The sequence below is a fragment of the Chrysochloris asiatica genome, unplaced genomic scaffold (assembly GCF_000296735.1).
Source record: "Chrysochloris asiatica unplaced genomic scaffold, ChrAsi1.0 scaffold00101, whole genome shotgun sequence".
Classification (NCBI taxonomy): domain Eukaryota; kingdom Metazoa; phylum Chordata; class Mammalia; order Afrosoricida; family Chrysochloridae; genus Chrysochloris; species Chrysochloris asiatica.
Window position 1 is genome coordinate 11,069,467 of NW_006408619.1, and position 23,777 is coordinate 11,093,243.

Sequence of the window (23,777 nt, forward strand, 5' to 3'; positions counted from 1 at the left end):
TAGGCTAATATGCTGGACTGCAAAGTCAGTTTGAATTGCGAGGTTGGTGGTTCAAGCTCACCAGCTGCTCCTTGGAACCCTATACAGGGTCGCTGTGGGTCAGAACTGACTCAACAGCACTTAACAACAGTAACATACCTGTGTATGGAGTCCTGGTGTAGCGCTGTGTGTTAATGTGCTGGACTACACAGTTGGTTTGAATTGCAAGCTCACCAGCTGCTCCTTGGAAACCCTATGTAGGGTCATTATTGGTCAGAAGTGACTCAATGGCACTTAACAACAACACCTGTATATTATTTGTTGAATGTAAGAAGCCCAGGTGGTACCTAGGGTTAAGCATTAGGCTCCTAACAGAAAGGTCTGTGGTTCAATCCCAGTCACTCCACAGGTGAAAAAGGAGGCAGTCTGTTTCCATAGATTTAACATCTTGGAAGCCCCATGGAGAACTCGGTTCTGTCCTCTGAGCTGCTAGGAGCTGGAGCTGACTGGAGAGCAGTGCATTTATACCTGTGGATGTAGTGTCATTTGGGGAATAGCATTTTCTTCATTGTGTTATATAAACTATTATGTGGGGTGTTTAAAGGCAATCACCTTTGAGATATAAAAAGAGCAGATCAGAAGCAAGCAAGCACACATTAGGGAAAGATAGATGCCACGTGGATACCTCAAAGAGGAACACCAAGTACATTGCTAGAGAAACCGAGACAAGGATTTTCCATCAGAGTGGGCAGAGAAAGCCTTGGCCCCTGTGAATCAGACTTCTGGTCTCCTAAAATGTGAAGTGGAGTCCTGGGGGATAAGCACTGAACCACAAGATCAGTTTGAGCCAGAGAGTCAGCGGTTCAAACCCACCAGCCACTCCTCAGAAACCCTATACAGGGTAGCTACGAGTCGGGACTAACTCGCTGGTATTTAACAACAAGAAGATGTGAAAAAATAAATTTTTGTTCTTTAAAACCAGCCACTTGTGGTATCTGTGTTATAGCAGCACTCCATACCTGCAGCACTCCATACCTGAGACAGAGCTATCTCCTGAAGAGGGGAGTGTCTAGGGACCCTACAACGTAGACCCCCGCTCTAAGACTTCACATGCCGCTGCTTCCTCTGCACCAGTCCCTCCCCTACAGCTTTACTTTCTACACAGCACTTGCTGCCATCACAATGATCTTCCTCAATTGAAAATAACAACTTTTTTCTTAAACCTGTTGCTGTCTGTTACCTTTCTCAGAACTGTAAATTCCAGGAAGGCTAAGACTCTGTCTGTCTTACTCATCACTGAGCACCCGTGCTTAAAGCAGTGTCAAAAGTATCTGTTGAACATAGAATTCAAATTTTCATGGAATTCAGACTTCCAGGAGCCACCAAGGCTGGATGACCCCCTGAAATAATTACCTTGAGAAAATCTTTAAAGCTTGAGCCAAAACTATCGCCTGAAGCAATCTCTGAACCAAGTAGCAGTTGAGCCTGATTAGAAAAGAATGATTCTCTTCTAAAGACTTGACTGTGTGATCAAACTGACAACAGCAACTCGGTAGAACAGACAAGAAGCTCAGGGGGACAGTGAGTTTATGTAAATGATGCCGATCCAGTTTGGCAATGTTGAGAAAGGTGGCATAGTTTGAAGCATGTCACCAATGTCACTGGAGCGTACACAGACCAATCGTTAAGTGGTGTGTCTTTTCACAACACAGTAAGAATAAAGAAAGAAAAGCAATCTGTTGAATCAATGACTACATTACACCCTTCCTTCTTACTCATCCTTCAACAGGAAGCAAATTCTCCTCCAAGAAGCCATCTCTGAGACACCCACCAAGACTGGTTCAGGCTGCCCACTCTATGAGCTCACACAGTTCCTGGGCTGCCTCAACTATACACACACTGTGCTGTGACAACCTGTTTACTTCAGCTCGAGGGCAGGGATTGCAGTATGTTCACTGGTAAATCTACAGTGTCTAGAATGGGATGTGACATGACTACATAATTAACAAATGGTTTCAAATGAACTTTGTCTTCTTTTTTCTTCTATTCCCTCCTCTTCTAAAATCTATGCCTTTGATTAATAAAGCTCTACTTAGTCCATATTAGAATATATTATGTGAAATATAAACCTAATATATATAAAGACAGCAGCCCAAGAGAAGAGGAAACTGGAAAAAAGATAAATGGTTAATTAAAGCAAAACTACTACTTTAAGTCTTCTGCTGGAAAATTCCAAGCAATTCAGACAATGATTTGAAGTACTACTCCACTCCCACATGTGTGAATTAGCTGAAGAACTGGCTCAAGTCCCCTTTTCCTTTGGCATCCTATGTAAAAGTTATCACACATTCCAGAAAAGACTTTGCAAAATCATTTAGCTTCTTCATCTTCCCTGATGATGGTCACAAAATATACACAACTAGAAGTTAGAGTCGCCGGGAGGAATGGGACAGAAGAAAGACACTCCCTGGAGTCTCCTGGTCTCCAAAAAGATGATTACAAACTGCAGGAAGCTTGAAGGCAACAAAAGTCCTGATTTTCTTGGTATTCCCACCTCCAGTCCCTCACTTGAGGTGTCCTGCATCTGGTCCTGAACATGTGTGGGGGAGGGCCAGGAAGGAGCACAGCTCAGGGCTGAGTCTGGGCTCCTCAAATCTTAGCAGTGGAATTCAGGGCAAGTTTCCTCAGTGGAAATTGGGGTTTCAAAAAAATCCAACTACTCAGTACATGTTGAGAACTAAATGACATGGATTGCCCAGCACAGTGCCTGGTATGGAGAGATGCTTAGTAAACCTGAGTGCCCTCCTCAACTTCCCAGTTTCTGGGCTTGTGAACCCAACTCTAATTTCACTGCCGGCATTTCATATCTCTGCTAAAGACCCACTCCACACCAGTGTTTGGGTGCTGCGAAGAGTGAGTGAGAGCACGGGGTCTCTCATCCTTGCCCACAAATTCTAGCTCAGTTCTGTATCCCCAACGCCCTTGGCTCAATGTTTGCTACACAGAAGTCTCACCCCTTAGATTTGTTGTTATTGTTGTTGTTAAGTGCTGTGGAGTTGTTTCTGACCCACAGCGACCCTGTATAGGGTTTTCGAGGAGCAGCTGGTGAGCTTAAACCACTGACCCTGCAATTCAAACTGACTTTGTAGTCCAGGGCATTAACCCACTGTGCCACAGTGAGTAACTAAAACTTATGGACAGGATCTCACGACCTCATTTTCTTTATTTCTTCCTAACAGCTTAGAGTTCAGTGGGAGGGTATATCACTGTGTAAAAATGTTCCTTCTAAATATCAGTTTATATTTTACATGTCATGCATTAGGTGTGAAATTTCACAAATAGAAAAGTGTATGAAATTTCTTCTGTAAGTACTAACAGCAAGTCAGCAGGTCAAAAGAAATACAAATAAATCAAATATCCATATCTGCTTTAGCTAAATAGCCTAATCTCTGTAAACTGATTAAAAACCAGGTTTAATACTAACTTGCCAAGAACATGTGCTGAACTTTAACGATGTTTTCATACAGTAAATACCTACAATGATCCTTCCGAATTTTCACTGTAGAAATGTTTCTGGGTTCTAGCTCATTTCTATTTACCGTCTCCTTTTCATCAGATGGGGGCCTGGTATGGTGCTGTAGGATCAGCATGGGACTGCTAACCACAAGGCCGGTGTTTCAGACCCACCAGCCACTCCTCGGAAACCCTACACAGGGTGGCTATGGGTCAGAACTGACTCGACAACACTTAACAACAACAACAATTCATCAGCTAAAGTGAAGGCTCTGAGGCCAAAGAAGACTTCCATAGACGGTAAGTCCTGAAAATCTTTTAAACATTTCAAAATGAACACTCCTCTTTTTAAACATTTCAAAATGAACACTCCTCTCAGACAGTGAAAAAGGATATTTGTCTTCCTGGCTTGTCCCCAGCTCTTCGATGAAGGTGATGGAAGCGGTTCCGGGCTGGTCTCTCCACCAGACCATGGTGGCGGGTTCCCCGAACGTTATCAACTTGATGGAATGATGGCTGCAGAGAGACAGAAAGAAGAGTTGGCCTGGGACCATTCACCATCTTGGAAACTTCCACTCACCCTTAAGAATAACAGTTGATAGCAACAGAAGGCTGATTTTATCATTTTACTAATACATGCCTTGAGGTGGGGTAAAGAAACTAATGTAGAACATGAAGCTATTTCTATATAATCACAAAATCTCGGGTGTTAAAAATTAAAGCTGGAAGAATGGTATCATAAGAGTTGACAAAACTAGGAGGTAGAGACTCGAGGGACTATGGACTCATATACCAGGTCCCAGAAACTAGGAAGTACATTTGGAATGTAATCAACACACACAAACCAATAAGCTCTGGGGTGCCTACAGACTGCTCTGTGCACTGTCTTTGTAATTTATTGACTGAATTGTCAATGTTTAGAACTTCAGATTTGAGGCATCTAGTGAAAAATCAGAACACACTGGTCACGCTGGTCCTACATTTCCACATGGAAACAAGGGACTAAAACTGAGTGGTTGGTCCCTTAAGAAGGGAGGCCCACTCTAACGTTTTCAATTCTTACACCCAGACCGCTTCACTGATTCATGATGTGAGGCATTTCAGTTTGCAACCTTTGACTTGAGGTAAAAAGGATAAAAAGGAATAATAATTAAATACAAGAGGAAAACAGAATGACAGCATCAACAAATTTAAGGTAAATGTATGATCAATAAATCCAACTTTGTTAAGGAATGCTTGGGATATATTAACATTTTCCAGATTGCTAACTTATAAAGACCAACTTTTTTGTTTGCCAAAGACCAAGTCCTAGGCTGGGCCATTAAATGTCACATAATGGGACAATGTGAATGAAGATATGCTGGTGAAAATACAAGGTGTGTCAAAAATTATCTGCACTTTGGCTGTAGAATTTATTTTTATCAACTTTTAGAAAAGACAAATATATTTCTTGACATTATCTCCTTGTTTTTCAATATATTTTGTCCATCTATCAACAAGATTTCATCTTCCCTTATATAAAAATGTTTTAGGCTAGATGGACTGGCTGGGGACTCTGGACTCAGGGAGGGAGAGGGTCTGTGTGCTGACGGCCGGGGGTGCAGGCTTGCGGGGTGTACCCTTTGGTTGTTTGATGATACATGGATAGGATTGTAATCATTGCAATGAAATGGACTACGATAGGATGAATGTAAAGCTAATGTTCTCCCATGTAAACTATCACATAATTCACAATAAAGACTTGGAAAAAAAAAAGTTTTAGGCTGAGCTGCAAGCCACGAATGCTCTGCTGTATTCACTTCTTCATCAGAAGTGAATCTTCATCCTCGAAGGGCTGCTTTCAGGGGACCACACAGGTGAAAGTCTGATGGAGAAAGATCAGGATTATAGGGAGGATGCTTTAACACCTCAAAAGGAAATTTCTGCAGGGTGTAAGCAGTATGGGCAGAGGTGTGTGGACATGCATGGCAGTCCTCATTTACTCCAAATTTAGGCTTCATGTCTTCAGTGAGCATTTCAATGTAACAAGCACTGTTGATTGTTGAATCCGACAGTGTTCCAATACTGGCCCTTGAGAATCCCAGGAAGCTTTAAGCATCAATTTTCTAGCTCATGGTTGACTCTGAACTTTTTCTTGGTCAGCGATTGAGGATGTTTCCCTTGCATACTCTGCCATTTACTCTCAGGCTTACAGTGATGAATCCTTGTCTCGTCACCAGTAATGATTTTTTAAAAGAAACTTTTACCTTCCTTCGAGTATTAGTCCAAATTTTGTTTGCAGATGTCCAAACGCTTCCATTTCTGCTATTCCATGAGTTGTTGCAGTTCCCATCTTGTACACTTTTTGAAACGCAAGTCTGCCGTGGATTATTTCATAGGCAGAGCAATGGCTGATTTGCAAATGATTTGCTACATAATTCACTGTCACTCGTCTAGTCTAATTTCATGCTCAATATTGTCATCAGCCATGGAGACAGATGGCGTTTTAATATAACCTGAGTGCAGCTAATTTTTGACTCACCCTCATATATGAAAACTTTGTTTTTAACAAATTGAATCATGTATAAGAAAGGACTCCCTATGATGGAATGCATTTTATAGGGGAGAATCCTTTGTTGAACATACAGATTTTCACATACTGCCTCTGGAATAAGAGCTGCGTCTCAGTACCTACAGGGATTGACTCCAAGGACATATCGCCCCAAGTATTATAGATTTGCATATAATCTACACACATCCTCCCAAAGACTTTCAATCATCTCTGTTGTTGTTGTTGTCAGGTGCCATCGAGTCGGAACCGACTCATAGCGACCCCATGCACAGCAGAACGAAACAATGTCCGATCCTGGGCCAACCTCACTACCGCTGCCACACTTGAGTCAATCAATGATGCCACCTGGCCGATCCATCTCGTTAGAGGTCTTCCTCTTTTTCTCTGACCCTCCACCCTACCCAGCATGACATCCTTCTCCAACCACTGTTTCCTCTGGACAATATGTCCAAAGTATGAGAGACGAAGCTTAGCCATCCTGGCCTCCAAGGAGCACTCTGGCTGCACTTCTTCCAAAACAGATCTATTGGTTCTTTTGGCAGTCCATGGCACTTTCAGTATTCTCCTCCAACACCACAACTCAAAGGCATCAATTCTTCTACGATCCTCCTTATTCACTGTCCAGCTTTCGCATCCATATGAGGCTATTGAAAACACAATGGCCTGGGTCAGGCGCACCCTAGTCCTCAAGCTGACATCTCTGCTCTTCAATACTTTAAAAAGTTCCTGTGCAGCAGATTTGCCCAATGCAATACGTCGTCTGATCTCTTGACTGCTACTTCCGCGAGTGTTGACAGTTGATCCAAGAAGAATGAAGTCCTTGACAACCTCAATCTCTTCTCCATTGATAAGAATGTTGTTTATTGGTCCAGTGGTGAGGAGTTTTGTTTTCCTGACATCTCTAGGTTACTTATAATACCTAATACAACACAGACAGTATTTCATGCTCTTTCTTACCCTCTGAGTCATTACTCTGACCACTTATAAAGGGGTTTCAAAAAGTTCATAGAAAAATAGAATTAAAAGATAAGATAATTTTTCCAAGAATGTTTTGAAGTTCATGATTGTTCACCCCGCTCCATATTTTTGATCCAGAGTTGGCTGAATCTGTGAATGCATAACCCACTGATATGGTGGACCAACTGTACCTGCTTCTCCTTAGTGGAATGATAAAAAAGAAAATAAAAAGACCAAAGTCTGGGCTAATTTCACTTAATGATCCCAATCATTTGAACACTTCAAATCTATTAATTCCCCCTCTCCAACCCTCCCCCTTAAAAAAAAAAAAAACAGTTCTCTGTGAGGAAAAACTTCTGGGCCTGAAAGGGAAATATTCAGTTTTAGATAAGTCAAATGCTGAGCTAAGATAAAATAGCATACTATTCTTTGTCGCTGTCAAGTGCCATCAAGTTGGTTCTGACCCATAGCAACCCTGTATAGGGTTTACGAGGAGCAGCAGGTGAGCTTGAACTGCCAAACTTGCGATTCAAACCAACTTTGCAGTCCAGCGCATTAACCCACGGTGTAAACTGAAATACCTTTGTTAATCTAGAGAAAGCATCCCTGCCACAAACTTTACTATCAGAAACCTTTCTACTATCCAAACTAGAAATGATTCACTTAGTTTCATCCTAGGATAAAAGAAAAAGGAGATATTTTTGTTAATATAATTACATATTCACTACCAAAAAACACCCCAAAACAAAAACCTAGCTACCGTTGAGTCAACGTGACTCATTTCAACCTCAATTTATGGGGACCCCAGTTTGTGGTGCTCCCAAGTAGAACTGGGTTCTGTGAGGGTCTCAATGGCACCTTTCTTCTGGGGCATGTCTGGGGGGACTTGAACCTCCACACTTTCAGTTAGCAGCTGAGAGCATCAAATATCTCATCATCAATGTTCACTGGAGCCATGTTGGACGTACTTGAAAACCTAAGAGATGTTCATGTAGTCTTGCAGAACAGCTGGCACCAGACTGGGATCCCAGAGGCCAGTCCATAGAGGTGGGCTCTCGAGGACATGTTCTCAAAGACTTGTTGAGAAAACGAGACTGGATTCTGTACATGAAGCTGGCTTGCGCCCTGGGCCACCTGAGTCTTAGAAAAGAGGCAGGCTGTATAGGTGGTGGTGCACTGGAAAGCACCTTGTTCAAAGGTGGGGCCTCCTGCAGAGTCCTTTGTGCCAAAGGGAACAGTGTCATTGTCAGGGGCTTCCCAAAGCTTCCCCCAAGGGGCAAAGATCTCATTTTGGCACTTCTTTGCTGCCCACGCCACCTCAACTCTGCAAATGAATGGCTTAAAACAATGTTGTCTGGCTCGTGTAATGTCAGAAAAGGACGACACTGAGATGGAGAATTCCACCTTGACTGGAGGAGCAACAAAAGCCACGCAAAATCAGAAAAAACTACAAATTGGCACCCACAAAACGTGAAGAGGATCTCAGACATAGACTCCGTATAGTACTACTCTTGTTTCAGAAAAGCATGGGACCCTGATGCCAAACGAGGAAAGAAGAGCTTTGTGTCTCCACACTCAAAAGGTGCTCCACACAGATGCTGCATCCTGAGCTGGGTAGACAGGCAGGAAGACAGGCAGGAGCAACGCAAATGAAGAAACTTTGGAAGGAATTTCCAGTCAACTGAAAAGCACTCAATGCGGGGAAAATCAGAGTCTGGGTAGGTTTCCTTACCTTTTCTTTCTCTCATGTTTGTATCTTTGTAGTTTTGATTCTGAAATACGTATGGGAATGCCTGGGGCCAGCATAGGTCTTCATGTGTCACCGTGGGAACAGGAATGTTGTTGGTGGCACAGGCCTACTGACGTAACATGGAGATGCCAGTGTCAACTGCCTGGCAGTGAGGGTTAACACTGGGAGGCTCAAAACAGAAACAACAATGAAGGGGCAGTTTCACACTATAATTGCCAAGCTAAGTGGTAACCCAAGGCAGGACAAAGGTGGATTCTAGACACTGCTAACTAACAGCTATGACAAAAGGCATCCGACAGTAAGGTGGGACAGTCAGGTGTCAGTAGAGCACAGTCCAAACACCAAGGCTCTGTCAATCTCAACACTGCAGGACAATCAGGCTGGAGTGAGACAGCTCCCGTGATGCCCGACTGGCAACAGCAAACAGCTACAGCTGTTTCTTAGTCCTTTCCGGGGGTGGGCTTAAGGAGGAGGGGGCAAATCCAAAGTGGCTCAAGGTTCCCAGGGGAATTGAATGTCCACGTGCAGAGAGCCCAGTCTCAGGCTCTCCTGGCTTTGCAGGACTGCAGGCTCCTGACCATTGTTGAAAATATCTCTAAGTGGGTGCACAACTGGCCCAGGCCTGCAGGTATTGGGTGCCTAACAGGATAGGGGTGACTATGGCTAATGATGATGGCAGAAATCTTTCTCAGGTGAAACACAACCTGGGGAGCTTCCAAAAGAAGCAGCTGTCTCTTGCTTATGGTGGTGGTGATGGTGGTGGTTATGTGCCGTGGAGTTGGTTCTGCCTCATAGTGACCCTGTACAGGGTTTCCGAGGCTGCAAATCTTTACAGGAGCAGAAAGCCTCATCGTTCTCCCACGGAACAGCTGGTAGTTTCGAATTGCTGACCCCGAGGTTAGGCATCTTTATGTGTGGGCACTCGTCTGCTGCCCTCCCCATGTCACCTCTGCCAGCCACAGCCTGGGATGAATGACTGAAAAGTTGCAGTTGGATTTCTTACTTTTCCTTGGGACAAATTTGTTTCCTCGAATCCAGACACCATTGATCTACCAATGTGACCCATATTTGCATTAATTCTTTTAGGTGTCCCACATTGCTGGCATGTTATTAAGTCTGTGGCTAATTAAGAACCCCAGTTCTTTCTCACCTGACTAGCAAACCACATGCAAATTCGTACTAAACCCAAGTTTAATTTCAAGAGAGCTGAGGTCTGAGAGCCAGAGAGTTGTCTATAGTCAATTTAAAGAGATTATCCTTATTAAAAACATACATGCTACAGTAGAATCTTTACAACCAAGCCACGTTTGTTCTTCTGCAGCAAAGGTTAGTACTGACTGGTGGCTGAAAATTGTGTGGCCAGAGGCTGAGGAACTGAATCCTGTATTTTCCCTAGGAGTAATGATTCAGTATTCACTAATCAGTGTGCACAGCAATTTTAAAGAACTACTGCAAGTCCTGAGAAATCACTTATTTTATAAATGGTTAGCTAAAAGCACCCAGGACTTCTGGCGTGGTGCTGTGGATCAGCACTGGACTGTGAACCACAAGGTTGGCAACCCAGCAGCTGCTCCTCAGAAATCCTACACAGAATTAACTCAATGGCACTTAAAAACAACAAAAGCACCCAGGCTCTTTACTAATCAACCCATGCTTCCTCCTCTGGAATGGAATCATGGAAAATTCCTATATATGAGGGGACTTCAAAAAGTCTATTAAAAAAAATAGAACTAAAAGATAATGGAATTTTTCCATAAACTGTTTGATGCCCTCTTTGTATGCATACTTGGGCTCACATGTGTTTCTCATCTCCCCAGGAGAGGAAGGATAGGAGACTGGTTGGAAGCTTAGTTGGTAGAGAAAGTACTAGATAGTGGTGAGTTACTGGTGTCATGCTATAGGACAAGCATTGGACTGCTATGTGCAGGGTTGGCAGTTCAAACCCACCAGCAACTCCTTCAAAACTCTATACAGGGTCGCTATGAGTCAAAACCGCATTGACAGCATTTAATAACAACAGGGTGAGTTCGAGAAGCAAGGTGGCATAAACACTTTGTGATCAACTGCCACCTAAAGGTTGATGGTTCAAATCTTCCCAGCAGCTCCTCTGAAGAAAAGACTGGCAAACTGCTTCCATAAAGACTATAGTCAATATGCAGTCCAGGAGAGGAGGGCCTGGGACCATCAAGGGAGAAGAGCGGAGAGCGGGATGCTACCCAGAGAAGCAGTGACGCCAGAGATGGAGGCAGAGACTATAAGATGGAGCGGCTGGGGATTTTAAACACAGAGAGGGAGGGGGCTGTGGGCTCACGACTGGGGGGCAGGTTTGCAAGGTATACCCTTTGGTTGGTTGATCATGCATGGAGGGGATTGTAACCATGGCAACGAAACCACTATACAATAGGATGAATGTAAAGCTAATGTTCTCCCATGTAAACTATCACATTATTCACAATAAAACATTAAAAAAAAAAAAAAAAAAGACTATAGTCAAGAAAACACTATGGGCAGTTTGACACTACAACACACCGGGTGGCCATAAGTCAAGGGCAAACTCCAAGGCAGCTAACAACAAGGGTGCGTTAGTGGTTGGCCCTGAGCTCATAGTGACGTGCATTTTGCTCTAGGGGACCTCCAGCTTGCCTATAATGGTGTTTAGGTCTCCTTTAGCTCACTACTTTGTAGTTGTTGTTGTTACATACATGCCATTGAGTCGGTTCACACAAGGCAACCCTGTAAAGGGTTCCCAAGGAGCAGCTGGTGGGTTTGAAATTCCAACCTTTTAGTGGCAGTCCATCCAGTGCTTATCCTATAAGGCCACACCAGTGTACTTCTGTACTTCTTGGTAAAGGCTTTAAAGACTGCCCCCTAATAATGAATAGAACGTTCTTGGGGAGATTTCAGCAAGCTCAGGAAGTAAGGCAGGTTTCTTGAGTTTGCAGGGCTTTTATTTATATTCAAAAGCTAGCTAATGAAAGCTGTTATAGACCACACTTTTTTAAAAGGGCAAGGCTAACAAAGGAACAATTGTTCCTCTCTTGAGAAGCCAGCTGGAGATCACTCCAGCAACAGCAGTTTTCCATTGGTTCTCAGGATGAGGGAAGTGAAGATTTGTCCACAACAAAGAGGATGCTATGAATTCCCTGCCTTGGGGTTCGATGGATCATCTTAATTCTACTGTATAAACTGAGCAGAATAAAAAGGATTTCATAGCTTGGTGAGACCACCAAACCCATTGCTATCCAGTTGATCCCAACTCACAGTGACTATGTAAGATATGCAAAACTGCCCCATAGGGTTTCCAAGGCTGTACGTCTTACACATCTTTCTCTTATGGGGTGGCTGGTAGGTTAGAACCGCTGACCTTTCAGTTAGCAGCTGAGCTTTGGACTGCTGCATCACCAGGGTTCCTTTAGCTTGGTCAGGGACTCCATATTATCACCATCAAAAGAACAACCCCTTAAAAGAGTCGTCTAAAATACTTTCTAAGTCTCCAGGGTCCAATCTGCCAGCAGCACCCTTTCGTCTTCCTTCTCCCTCTGTAGCAGGAGCCTGCTGTGGGCAGCATATAGTGTTCCGTGTGCCAGAAGCAGGGTCATTACTTCTCAAAACTCCAAGAAGGCTCCGAACCATTCTGGTAGCTGGCCAGTACCACGGTCTCTTCAGTGCTGACCTTGCAGGAGTACTGACCTTCAGAACATGGAAGAATCTCCGGGATAGGATAGTTTTGGACATGAGGGCCATGCCCCTTTTGTGTGTGTGTGTGTGTTTTGTTTTTTTTGCCATCTGAATTTGGGATTCAATCTTCCCCAAAGGACCAAATGAGTCCTGTAATGAGGCAGGTATGAAATGAAGCTGTGAAGAACAGAGCACCCTACCTTCCTTCCGGGACCTGGGACCTGGCCTGTCACCATCTGTGCCCCTTGTGTTGTCACTTCCTAGTTCTTATTTTTAAATGAAAGGTAAAAGGGAAGTAAGTTAATAACAACACAATACTGTAGAAAATCACAAAGAAAACAGTTGATTTTAAAGGCAGCTAAGGAGCTCTGGTAGCGTAGTGGTTACGAATCGGGCTGCGAACCTTAAGGTCAGCGGTTCGAAACTACCAGCCGCTCCGCGGGAGAAAGATGAGGCTTTCTACTCCCGTAAAGATTTACAGCCTCGGAAACCCTGTACAGGGTCGCTATGGGTCGGACCCGACTCGACGGCACTTAACAACAACAACAACAACATAGGAGCTCTGGTAGCGTAGTGGTTACGAATCGGGCTGCGAACCTTAAGGTCAGCGGTTCGAAACTACCAGCCGCTCCGCGGGAGAAAGATGAGGCTTTCTACTCCCGTAAAGATTTACACCCTCGGAAACCCTGTACAGGGTCGCTATGGGTCGGACCCGACTCGACGGCACTCAACAACAACAACAAGGTCAAGACACAAGAAATCAAACCATTCAAAATGATCACACAAGGTCAATCAAAACAAGCAGTAACAGCAGAGCCAAGTGCATCCCAAGTGCAAGGTCTGGGGTGTAGGATTCAGTGCAAGGGCACCTGTCCAGGAAGAGGCAAGAAGAAGGTCACCGTCCAGGCAGACTTTGCCTAAGCTTCTCACTTATAGCAGTCAGTTGGACTTTCTGCTGCCCAGAGGAGGGACACAGTGGGACCTCTGACCCTGCCCTCAGCATCTTCCCCCTGCGCCCACACAGTATCTGTGACATAGTGGATTCCAGCAAATTCCTGCTTCTAAATAACTGGACTCCAAAGTGAACTGTGTACAGGGTCTGGAAACAACATGAGAACTTCTTCTGTTTCCATTTCGTTTTCTTTTTTTTTTTTTTTTTACATGACAGTAGCACGGTATACGGATGTAATTTATAAACCAACAAATATACTCAGACTGGAGGTACAATATTCTTTTTTTACTATTAGGATGTACCATCACAGTTTAAATGGTAAAATATTAATAATTACTGAAACTGGAGATGTATATATAGAAATGTGTTATCCTATTATCGCTTCAAAATAAAAAGAATTTTAACTTCAAGTCCTCAGGGAAGGCCTGGTCACTGCAGGTGTTAATGTGGACCCCAAGCCTCTAAAGTCATAGTACTTTCTTTCCCAAAGCCTCACAGGAGAAGTATAAATGGCACATTCCAATTCCCACCTCTCTGCTCAGTGTGGTATATGTTTGACAGTGAGGGAGGCCTTCTGTTGCGTGCAGTCACCTTTTAACTTTTATATTAATATGACAATGACTAGAGAAATTTGTTCTGGGTAAATTGGGTCTGCCCAATTATTTCCCCTGGTGTGGTGCTGTGAGTTAATGTACTTGGGTCAGAACTGACAGGACAGCACTTAACAACAATTACTTCCCCCAGGAGAAGATGGCAGGGTGACGGAAGGGAAGAATTGGTCTGACGTGCTAAGACTTGAGCAGTGACAGGCCAGGGTAAAAGGAGCCTGGCCAAACAGGAAGACACCAGGCCACTACAGCAAGTCCGATGGTGTCAGCAGAGGCCAGCAAGCTCAGACAGGGACTTCAGGCCAAGCAGGAAAGAAGTCAAAGTTTCGTCTCCTCACCTAACTCTCCAGCCTTAAGAAATGATCCAATGGAAATACAGAGCCAGTCCCCCCGCTGGCACTGTCTGCCTCCTCCCCTCTCCTTTTGGTCTGAAGCACACCAGATACAGCACTGAGTCTAGGGGAGCGCTATAGTCTGGAGTTTAAAATAAAAAAGGTTAAGAGAGGAGAGAGCAAACAAGACAGGAGAAATATTGGAAATTATTAAAACTGGTAATAAGATGGTTTTCCCCTCTACTTTTGGGTATATTTAAAATTTTCCAAATAAAAAGTTTCCTTTTTTTTTTTTTAGTTACATGTGTTTTCACGTATTATATTTTAAGCATTTGTTCATGCTATTACATTAGCCTCTGCAATGTTCAAATTTCAATGACAGTCCAATTCTCCATTAAGTAAAAGAATCACAGTCCCCTATGGTGGGACATTTCCCCCACTCTAAAGGAAAGAGCCCTATAGGGTAATACATCTGAGAGGCTTTGTTCATAGCACAAAATACTTCATTCAGAAAGAAAGCTGTCTGTGTTTCTCTATTCTCCTCTTCTTGTGATGGCACTGTTCTTTTAATCTGATGGCAGTGGTAGGGAAAATCTCAACTCGATTCTAAACTGCCTTTAACATCTTCCATTATTAGTAACATCTGATTGGTCTTCAAAAAACAGAAAAAGAAAAGAAAGGCATACTCCAGTTTTAGGGGTCTATAGGAGTCCTGGTGTGGTGCTGTGGGTTAATGTGCCAGACTGCAAAGCCATATGAACTGCAAGGTCAGTGGCTCAAGCTCACTAGCAGCTCCTCGGAAACCCTATACAGAGTTGCTATGGGTCGGAACCGGCTTGACGGCACTTAACAACAACAACAACAATAGGCTGCCCCTACAATTGCCAAGGAGAAGCAAGAGCCAACCTCAATTTATGACCAGAGCAGTCAGAACATGGGCTGTAATTTAGGGTATCATGAAGAACACTGGTATCAAGTGGATGATGGGTTTTCAGGGCAGAGAGTCAACATCAGACACTGTGAGTCCTAAATCTGACCTGTCTGAAATTCCTAACTATGGTAAAAGTTAAAATTTTCAAACATTGAAATGGTGATATGGGGACAAATGAGGAGGGTCTTTTCAGCTTTCATCCAATTACTTCCATTTTAAAAAAAATAAGCAAAAACAAACCCTGACCTTCAAGTCAATTGTGACTCATACATGACAGGGCAGAGCAGCTCCACACGGTTTCCAAGGCTGAGCCCTTGAAGTGGTTGTTGGGTTCGAGCTATCAACTTTTTGGTTAGCAGCTGAACGCTTGCTTACCCACTGTGCCACCAGGAGTCCTTATTAACTCCATACACATGCAAAATAAAGAGGAGAGTTAAATTTTCTATCACATAGCTAGCAAAAAGTATTAATGCAATACTTTTCTTCATGCTATCAATGACTCTTAAAGGCAAAAGTTAAGTGTATAGTTTTACAAAGAAAGCAGAAAAGTCGTAAGAGAAAACATTTCTGGAAAGAATAAAATAATCTGGAATACTGAATTAGATATAACAGCACAAGATAATTCTAAATAAAGCATATTGATGTAAAACAAAACAAAACCTAACTTATATCCTGCTTTTTATTTGAAAGAGTCTAAGGTCCTTTTCCTCATCTGGCCATTCATTCCTGAAGAGGCACACACATTGTGCTGCTCTGTCTAGATACACAGTGACAAGCGCTAGGAATGACTTCACAAGTCAGTCAATCCAACTACACAGCCACCTCACCAACCGTCAGCCAGCCTCTAGTAGGCCCTTCAGAGATGGGGAACAGACTCCTTTCCTAAGCAAGCCACCCCCTTTTCCATACAGTCATTCTTCTGAAATTTTCTCCCTCGGTTAAACTATAAAGTTTGCTCAAAGCAGTTGTCTTAGGAGGATTAATGAAAGGTTTCTAAATATCCATCACTGTCAGACTTTTCTTCACCGTGATGGTTAGAGAGTTCAAAGTATCGAAGGTCTACAGGACCAGTCTCCTTTTAATTTTGAGTTAAGACTGCACTGAGTCTGGTTACTTGATCTGTCTTCCTTTTGTAAACCAAACAGGGGGAACTCCTAAGGGAAGAAATATTTTCCTCTATTCATATGAGTGCTGGTGAGAGCCGTCTGTTCTGAGCCAGACCTCTCCTTGGATGGGCTCACAGGTTACTGACTTGGGAAGCAGAGCTTCAGCTTATTGTGTTCACTGCGTACTCCAGAGTCTCTCCTTTAAGGACAGTGAACCTTTCCCCAGCTTCTCTGCCTATGACTGCATACGGATCCATGTGGGTCCCGCTCCTGTAAGCTCAGCTGGCTATACTTTGGGGAAGAAGAAAATGGTCTCACTTTCATCCTGAATCCCAGTCCTATTGAGCCTTAGGAGTTACTAGGACAGTAACCAGTGATAAAGCTGGTGATTTGACCCGCCACTGGTTCTCATGTCTGTTTCCAACCACTGAGAACCCAGAAAGGGTTAGTCAGCTTCCTCAGTCTCTACAAGAATGATAAGCTATGAAATCTGGTCTCAGATCAGGCATCATTTAGTCAGTCCTAACTGAATGGATTTATGGGTCCAATCTACAAGAGATCATGGGGCTGCCAACATAGTCCATTGTGCATAGGGTTATCAAGAGTCCGGGGACTGACTAAATGGCAGATAACAATGACAAACACAGAATACATTCCTTGACTTAGGGAATTTGTTGTACTCACATGGGACCCTAAAAAGTGGTAAGGAGAAAAAATCATTAGTGAATTTGGCTATATTTTTTTTGTGGGATTTCAAGGTTTTGTGGTGATGTTTTTTCTTTTTTAATTTAATCTGATGTTCCACTGTTGTTGTTTTTGTTGTTACTAAAGTGTTGCCGAGTTGGTTCTGAATCACAGCGACCCTATGTAACACATACTGCCTGGTATTGGGATATGCAATTAGGGTCTAGTCGAATGTATGCAATGGTGGTGGTGGTGGTGGTGTGCTGTCAAGTCGGTTCCGACCCATAGCGACCCTGCACAGGGTTTCCAAGGCTGTAAATCTTTATGGGAGCAGAAAGCCTCCTCTTCCTCCCATGGAGCAACTGGTTGATTCAAATTCTTGTCCTTACAGTTAGCAGCCCAATTCATAATCCACTAAGCTACCAGGGCCCCTTTATGTATGCAATCATTTATATCTTTACTATAAAAATACAATAAAACTTACTGAGAAATGCTCAAGATTTTATGTATATATGTGTGTCATTGTCCATGCAGGGACAAAAAGTTAGTGGGGAAATTCCATTATCTCTTAATTCCAATTTTCAAAAAATTTTTTGAGGATTCCTTACATTTTGCTTCTGTTCTTGGGAAAGATTCTGATACTTTTCAAAGGGCTTCAGGGACTAACTTCGAATGGTAATGGGGAGCCTGAAGGTCACAGAATTGAGATGGGCCCCAGTGGAAGAGGAGGAGTTGGATATGAGGCTCTTACCTGTGTCAGGTAATGGCTGCCCTCACCCCCCACCGTTCCTTTCCATACATGAATCTTGTATCCCACTGGGTCAAGCTTTAGCTAGCAGCTCCAGGACATAGTTCTCTTTCCTGACTGAAGATTCAGGATTGTCCACTCCACTGGTCCCCAGTGAGGAAGAGCAGAGCCTTTAAAGGCAAAGATCCACTACCTCACAGACACAAAGCAAAAGTTGCCATTTTTGTGGTTCTTAGATCCGAAGAACTGATAGATGACAGACACTTAGAGCTGTTAGTAACTAAGCTAACGCAAGCCCTGCTGTAACCACACTGCGTTTGGCGATAACCAACCAGCATAGATCAAATTATTTCAGTAAGTAATACAGTTACACTGTTAACAATTAAAACACACACACACAAAGTAAAGTAGCACCCTCCAACTCTGTTTTTCTTCCACCCAGTTTCCACTTCTCAGTGGGTAACTACATTATTAGTTCCTTCTGAATCTTTCCAAACGCCGTCTATGCATGTACGCCAAGCGCACTAACACTGGTCTTGCTTTTTATATTTCTCTCCAATTGAACGTTTAAGCCAGAGTCCAATTTCTTAGAGATTCTTTCTCTAAATTCTCAAAATACAAAATTAGTCCAACGAAAATACTGGAAAACCAGCAAAATTCCAAAGTCAACACTGTCGGGGAACATACACCAACTGTAACTGGATTACTGACTTCCAGACAGTTCATGTTGGATACGGTCTAATAAACCCTCACATCCTTCTCAGTACTACCTAAACCTCAGAGACCTTTTCTCCTCGCTACTGGCTCTTACACACCTACATTTAAACTCCGTCAACTCTCCCCCATGTGACATATGACAGGGAGGAATGAATGGAGGAAGAGGGGGGAAGGTAAGTGACATACAACTTGATGCATCATTATTCTTCTCATCTTCCATTCCTCTGGCTCTCCTTTTCTTTAAAGCCTCAACTCCACTTCTGCAACCCCTACCCACTCTCAACCCTCTGCCCCTCAACTCCACTGAACTTTCTCTTGTCAGGATAACCACAACCTTTCCTTATTTACAGCTGTACTTTCTAGCTCTTCGATTACTTAACCTCTCGGACGCATTTGGAATTTTGACAGCTCACTTAATTACTCTTGAAAAGCTTTCTTCTCCTGACTTCTGAGACACCGTACCCTCCTGGTTTTCTTCCTACCTCCCTGGGTGCTTCTCTCCAGGCTCCTTTGCAGACTCCAGAACTTCTTGGCCATCCTTCCTTTAAATGTTGGGGTACTTCCAGGCTCTATCATACAATTCTGTATTTAGAGCTCAGATCTCTCTCCAAAGCTTCAGACTCATAGAGTCAACTGCCTTCTGGGCATCTCTGCTCGGGGTTCTTTGTAGGCCTTTCAAGCTCAGCATGTACAGAAGGGAATTTGTCATTTTTGTCCCAGAACAGTCCTATCTCCTGTGTTCCAAGTCTCCAAGAAGAGCAGCACCCAATTGCCTACCCCCAGAACGTTTAGGGTCTTTCTTGATGCTACCTCCCCTTCGCATTTCATTCATAATCAAATCTGCTCATTCTGGTCACCTAAGCACCTTTCAAACTTACTAGGACTCTCAGTTCCCCATCTAGCCACTCCCCCTGGACAACCTGTTAATTGGTCTGTTTGCCTCTCATCTTGTTTCCTCTGATCTATTTTCTACAATGCAGTCAGAGAAGTCTTCCTAAGGGACACATTTGATCACATCACTCAGCCACATAAAAGCCATTAATGACAGGATTTAATAAAAAGATCTTAACAAGCCAATTGTAAAGTTTATCTGTAAAAGAAAACATGCAAGAATCACCTGGAAAATTGCTGAAATATAATCATAAGATTTGTCTATACTTATTTCTTAGGAAAGTATTGCAAAGCTACAATAATTAAAACAGTGTGATGTGGATGCACGAAGAGCCAGTCGAACCACTGAAGGAGAATGGGAAGCCCCAAAGCATGAGCGAATACATATGGAATTTAGTATATATTAAAGATGACATTTTACATTAGTGGGCAAAATATGATTACTCAATACATACTGTTGGGACAACTGGCTACCTAACAGAAAGAAAAGCATGTTATTAATATTATATAACATGTTATAACATGTTAACAGCATTAACACTTGATGTAGCACAGATTGTTAAATTTAAAAATGAAGCCATAGGTATTAAAGAACAGATTTTTCACAGTAAAGATGATACAAATGGTTTCTAAACCTAGGGGAAAGAACTCTTCACTCACAGCAAGCGAAATGCAATGAAAACTGCACAAGGAAAGTGATTTGCTGGGCCTGGTCTCTGGGGATGCCATAGTCAGCCAGCATAACAGTCCACAGGGACACAAGTGTACATCTTCCTTTGGTGGTAAGCAGTCACTGCAGGTACAACAACTGTCTAGAGGAAAGCGGAGTGCTACAAACTGAAGGTGTTTGGAAACAGTTACTCCAACAGACTGATGGCTCTCATGAACATCAGGCTCCATGACACTGAGGCCAGAAGAATAGGATGATGAGTCCCGGTCTGGCCCTGTGAGTTAAAGATGGACTGCAAAGTAGGTATGAACCACAAGGTCAGCAGTTCAAGCTCACCAGCCACTCCTCGGAAATCCTCTACAGGGTCGCTATGGGTCGGAACCGATTCGACGGCACTTAAGAACAACAGTCAACTCCTCTGAAAGGGATCACAATAGAAGGTCCTGGATAGAGTGGGAGAGAATGTGGAACAAAACTCAAAATCACAGAAAAGACCAGGCTTACTAGTCAGTGAGAGATCGGTGGAACCTCGAGACTATAGTCATTGGTTACCCTTTAGGTCTGGAACTGAATTCACCTACCAGCGACTCAATTTTCAAGCAAGCATAGATAAGTATCTTGTGGGAACACCACCAGTGAGGTATGCACACCATAGAATGGTGGACAATTTGAGCTCAAGGGGGCAGCATTTGCCTAAGGACAAAACTGAGAAGGGTTGGGAAAAAGTAGGAATGCAGCCGGCAAACCCAGAGAAGGTGGGATAGGTGATGTTACGCCAACAGGACTGAAATCGAGATGAAAGGAAGTGTAGGATTTGCTGAATGAAAAACTGATAACTTGATCTCTGAGCCTTGTCTCAATTCATAACAAAGTTTCAAAAATAATAATTTTTAAAAATTACAGAGGTATGATTTTTCATCTATAAGACTGACATAGATTAAGAAGTTTCATGAAATGCTGAGCTAGGGAGGATGTGAGCCAACATGCACTCTCATACAGAACAGGAAGAATGTTAACAGGTATTTCTATAGATAGCAAACTGACAATATCTATTAAAATGATAACTGTATAGACTTTTTGCCTTAACAATTCCACCTTTAGAATTTAATTTTGCCAATATACCTGTACATTTTGAAATTATTTTGTGCATGAGTTTGTTCACTACAGTAAAATCTGTATTTTCAAAGTCTGTAAATAAATGCTCATCAAAAGGGAACTGGTTAAATAATTCTGGAAAATCCACAGAAACTAATGAAACTATATGCACTCATTTTAAAAATGCATATGTAAAGGTGCTTTTTATTAAGTGAAATAGCAAGGGGCAGAAATGTGTATAGTTTGTTACCTTCTATAAGGTAAGGTGGACTAACACATTTGCTTACACATCTCTGAAAGAAAATACAAACCTGACACTGGTTGCCTGTGAGGGATAAACAGAGTAACTAAGGCACAGAGATAGAAGGAATGCTTTTCACTGCACACTCTTTGTGTCTCTTTAATTTTGAACCATATGAATACACACACACATGTGCACATGTACACACAACTCAAACATATCAATTCAGTTCAGAGAACATATTATAAAGCAACAGTTACTACAATGGTGTGGCAATAGAGGAATGCACAGCTGAATCAATAGAACAAAACAGAAAATACAGAAAAAGCTGTACCAAAAATAAGTGGTCAGGAACAAAGACAACAGGTTGGCCGCAGTGGGTAAAAGTGAGATCTCTGTCTCAACTCTCACATCAGAACAAATTCTGAAATAATAATGATAGGGATAAAGTAGGGTTAAAATGCATGAAAGCTTCAGAAATCTTGGCATGATGAGGCCATCCTGAACATACTACAAACTGTAACATAAAAACCACAAAGCAACCAAATATGCTTCATAAAAATTAGAGCACCAAATTCCCAAACAAACACAAACATTACTAAATGGAGGACATATTTGGAAAATGTATGCCTGACTGTGGTGGACAGACTCTAAGGTATACCCCCCCACCCCCCATGATCCCAGCAAGCCAGGGTATTCACGGCTCTGTGTCATCCCATCAATTTCAGTGCGGGTGAGTTCCATGACAACCGACAGGGTATGTTACCTCTGGGATTCAGTTTTGTCATGTGGCAATGGTGATAGGATGCCACTCCCATCATTACGTTATGATATTTATTAGACTCTGTACTGCTAGTAGAGGCAGTAGAGAGACGATCCTTCACTTGTCTTGAAGAAGCAAGCCCCATGAATGGAAACCAAGACACCCCATGGCAAAGAAGTGGGGCTGGTCTTCAGGTGCCCAATATGGCCCCCAGCAGGAACCTGATGCCTTAGTTCTGCAACCTCAAGGAAATGAATTCTGAGGGAACTTGAAAACCCACTCCCAGTTGAGCCTGCAATGAGACCACAGCCCTATCTGCCATCTGGAGGATAGCAGCCTGGAGAGGCTCTGAAGTGGAGAACCAGCTAACTCACACCTAGACTTAGAGAAATAGTAAGCTAATAAAATGTGTGTTGTTTTAGAACAGTGCCAGACACATGGAGGTCACTCAATACTTATTCATTGAATAAATTCCATTCATAATTAAAGAAATTTCAATTAAAACAGTGAGATGTCATTTTTTACTCACTAGACTTAACAATGATTAAAAAACGTGGAGCGCTGGTATGGCGCTGTAAGATAAGTACTGGACCACAAGGTTGGTGGTTCAAACTCACTAGTCGCTCCTTGGAAACCCTATACAGGGCCGTGATGAGCTGGAATCACCAGTATACAACAACAACATCTAGTAATAAAGAGGATATGAAGAAACACTCTTCATAATGTTGGTACAAGTAGAAATTGGTACTACTCTTCAGGGAATAATTAGGTAATATTTATCTTAATTTTAAATGTTCACTCTATCCAGGTATTTTACTCAGATACCTTTTCGTAAATACCCAAAGGTACATGTGACAAGGATGTTCCTGTAGTTTTGCTTTGTAATAGTTAAAACCAGTCATAATTTAAATATACCTCAATAATAACTGGACAAGTAAATGAGGGGAGAACTAACAGGTATGATCTACAAGGGAACTTCAACAAGTTTGTGGAAAAATTTCATTATCTTTTAATTCCATTTTGCCATGAACTTTTGATGCTCTCTTGTGTGTGTGTGTTTATCTTTCTGTACTGATACGGAAAAAAAATGTCCAAGATGTACCAAGTTTTGTTAAGAGACAAGTTAGTATGGTGCGATCCCATTTGTGTATGAAGAAAGCATGTACATACATGTTTATTCGTGAATCACCATAGAAAACTTCTGGAAGGGTACAAAAGAAACTCTGCGGTAGGTTCCTTGGGGATTGGGATTCGGAGAGGGTATAAAGAAGACAGGAAGAGACTTTTACTTTTCATTCTGTACACCTCTATATTATTTGAAGGAGTTCCTGGCTAAGCACTTGGCTACTAACCAAAAGGTTAGGAGTTCGAATTCGCCCAGAGACACCTTGGAAGAAAGGTCAGGTGATCTACTGCTGAAGGATCGCAGATACTCAAAAGCCTACTGAGTGAGAAGCAGTGATGCCTGAGATGGAGGCAGAGATGATGACGTGGAGCGATGGAATAGCTGGGGACTTTAGATCCAGAGATGGGGAGGGACTGTGTGCTGACAACCAGGGGGAGAGGTGTGCGGGGCAGGTTTGCAGGGTATACCCTTTGGTTGGTTGATGA

The 23,777-nt window shown here is 42.8% G+C and overlaps 1 protein-coding gene across 1 annotated transcript in view; it reads right to left on the reverse strand.

Annotated features, from left to right (window-relative positions):
- CRTC3 (CREB regulated transcription coactivator 3) overlaps window positions 1-23,777 on the reverse strand; it is a 123,365-nt gene that overhangs the window by 54,128 nt on the left and 45,460 nt on the right. Inside the window, exon 3 of the mRNA XM_006867181.1 lies at window positions 3,889-4,008. Within this exon, the coding sequence (XP_006867243.1) occupies window positions 3,889-4,008 (120 nt within the window). The remainder of the gene's footprint in view (window positions 1-3,888; window positions 4,009-23,777) is intronic.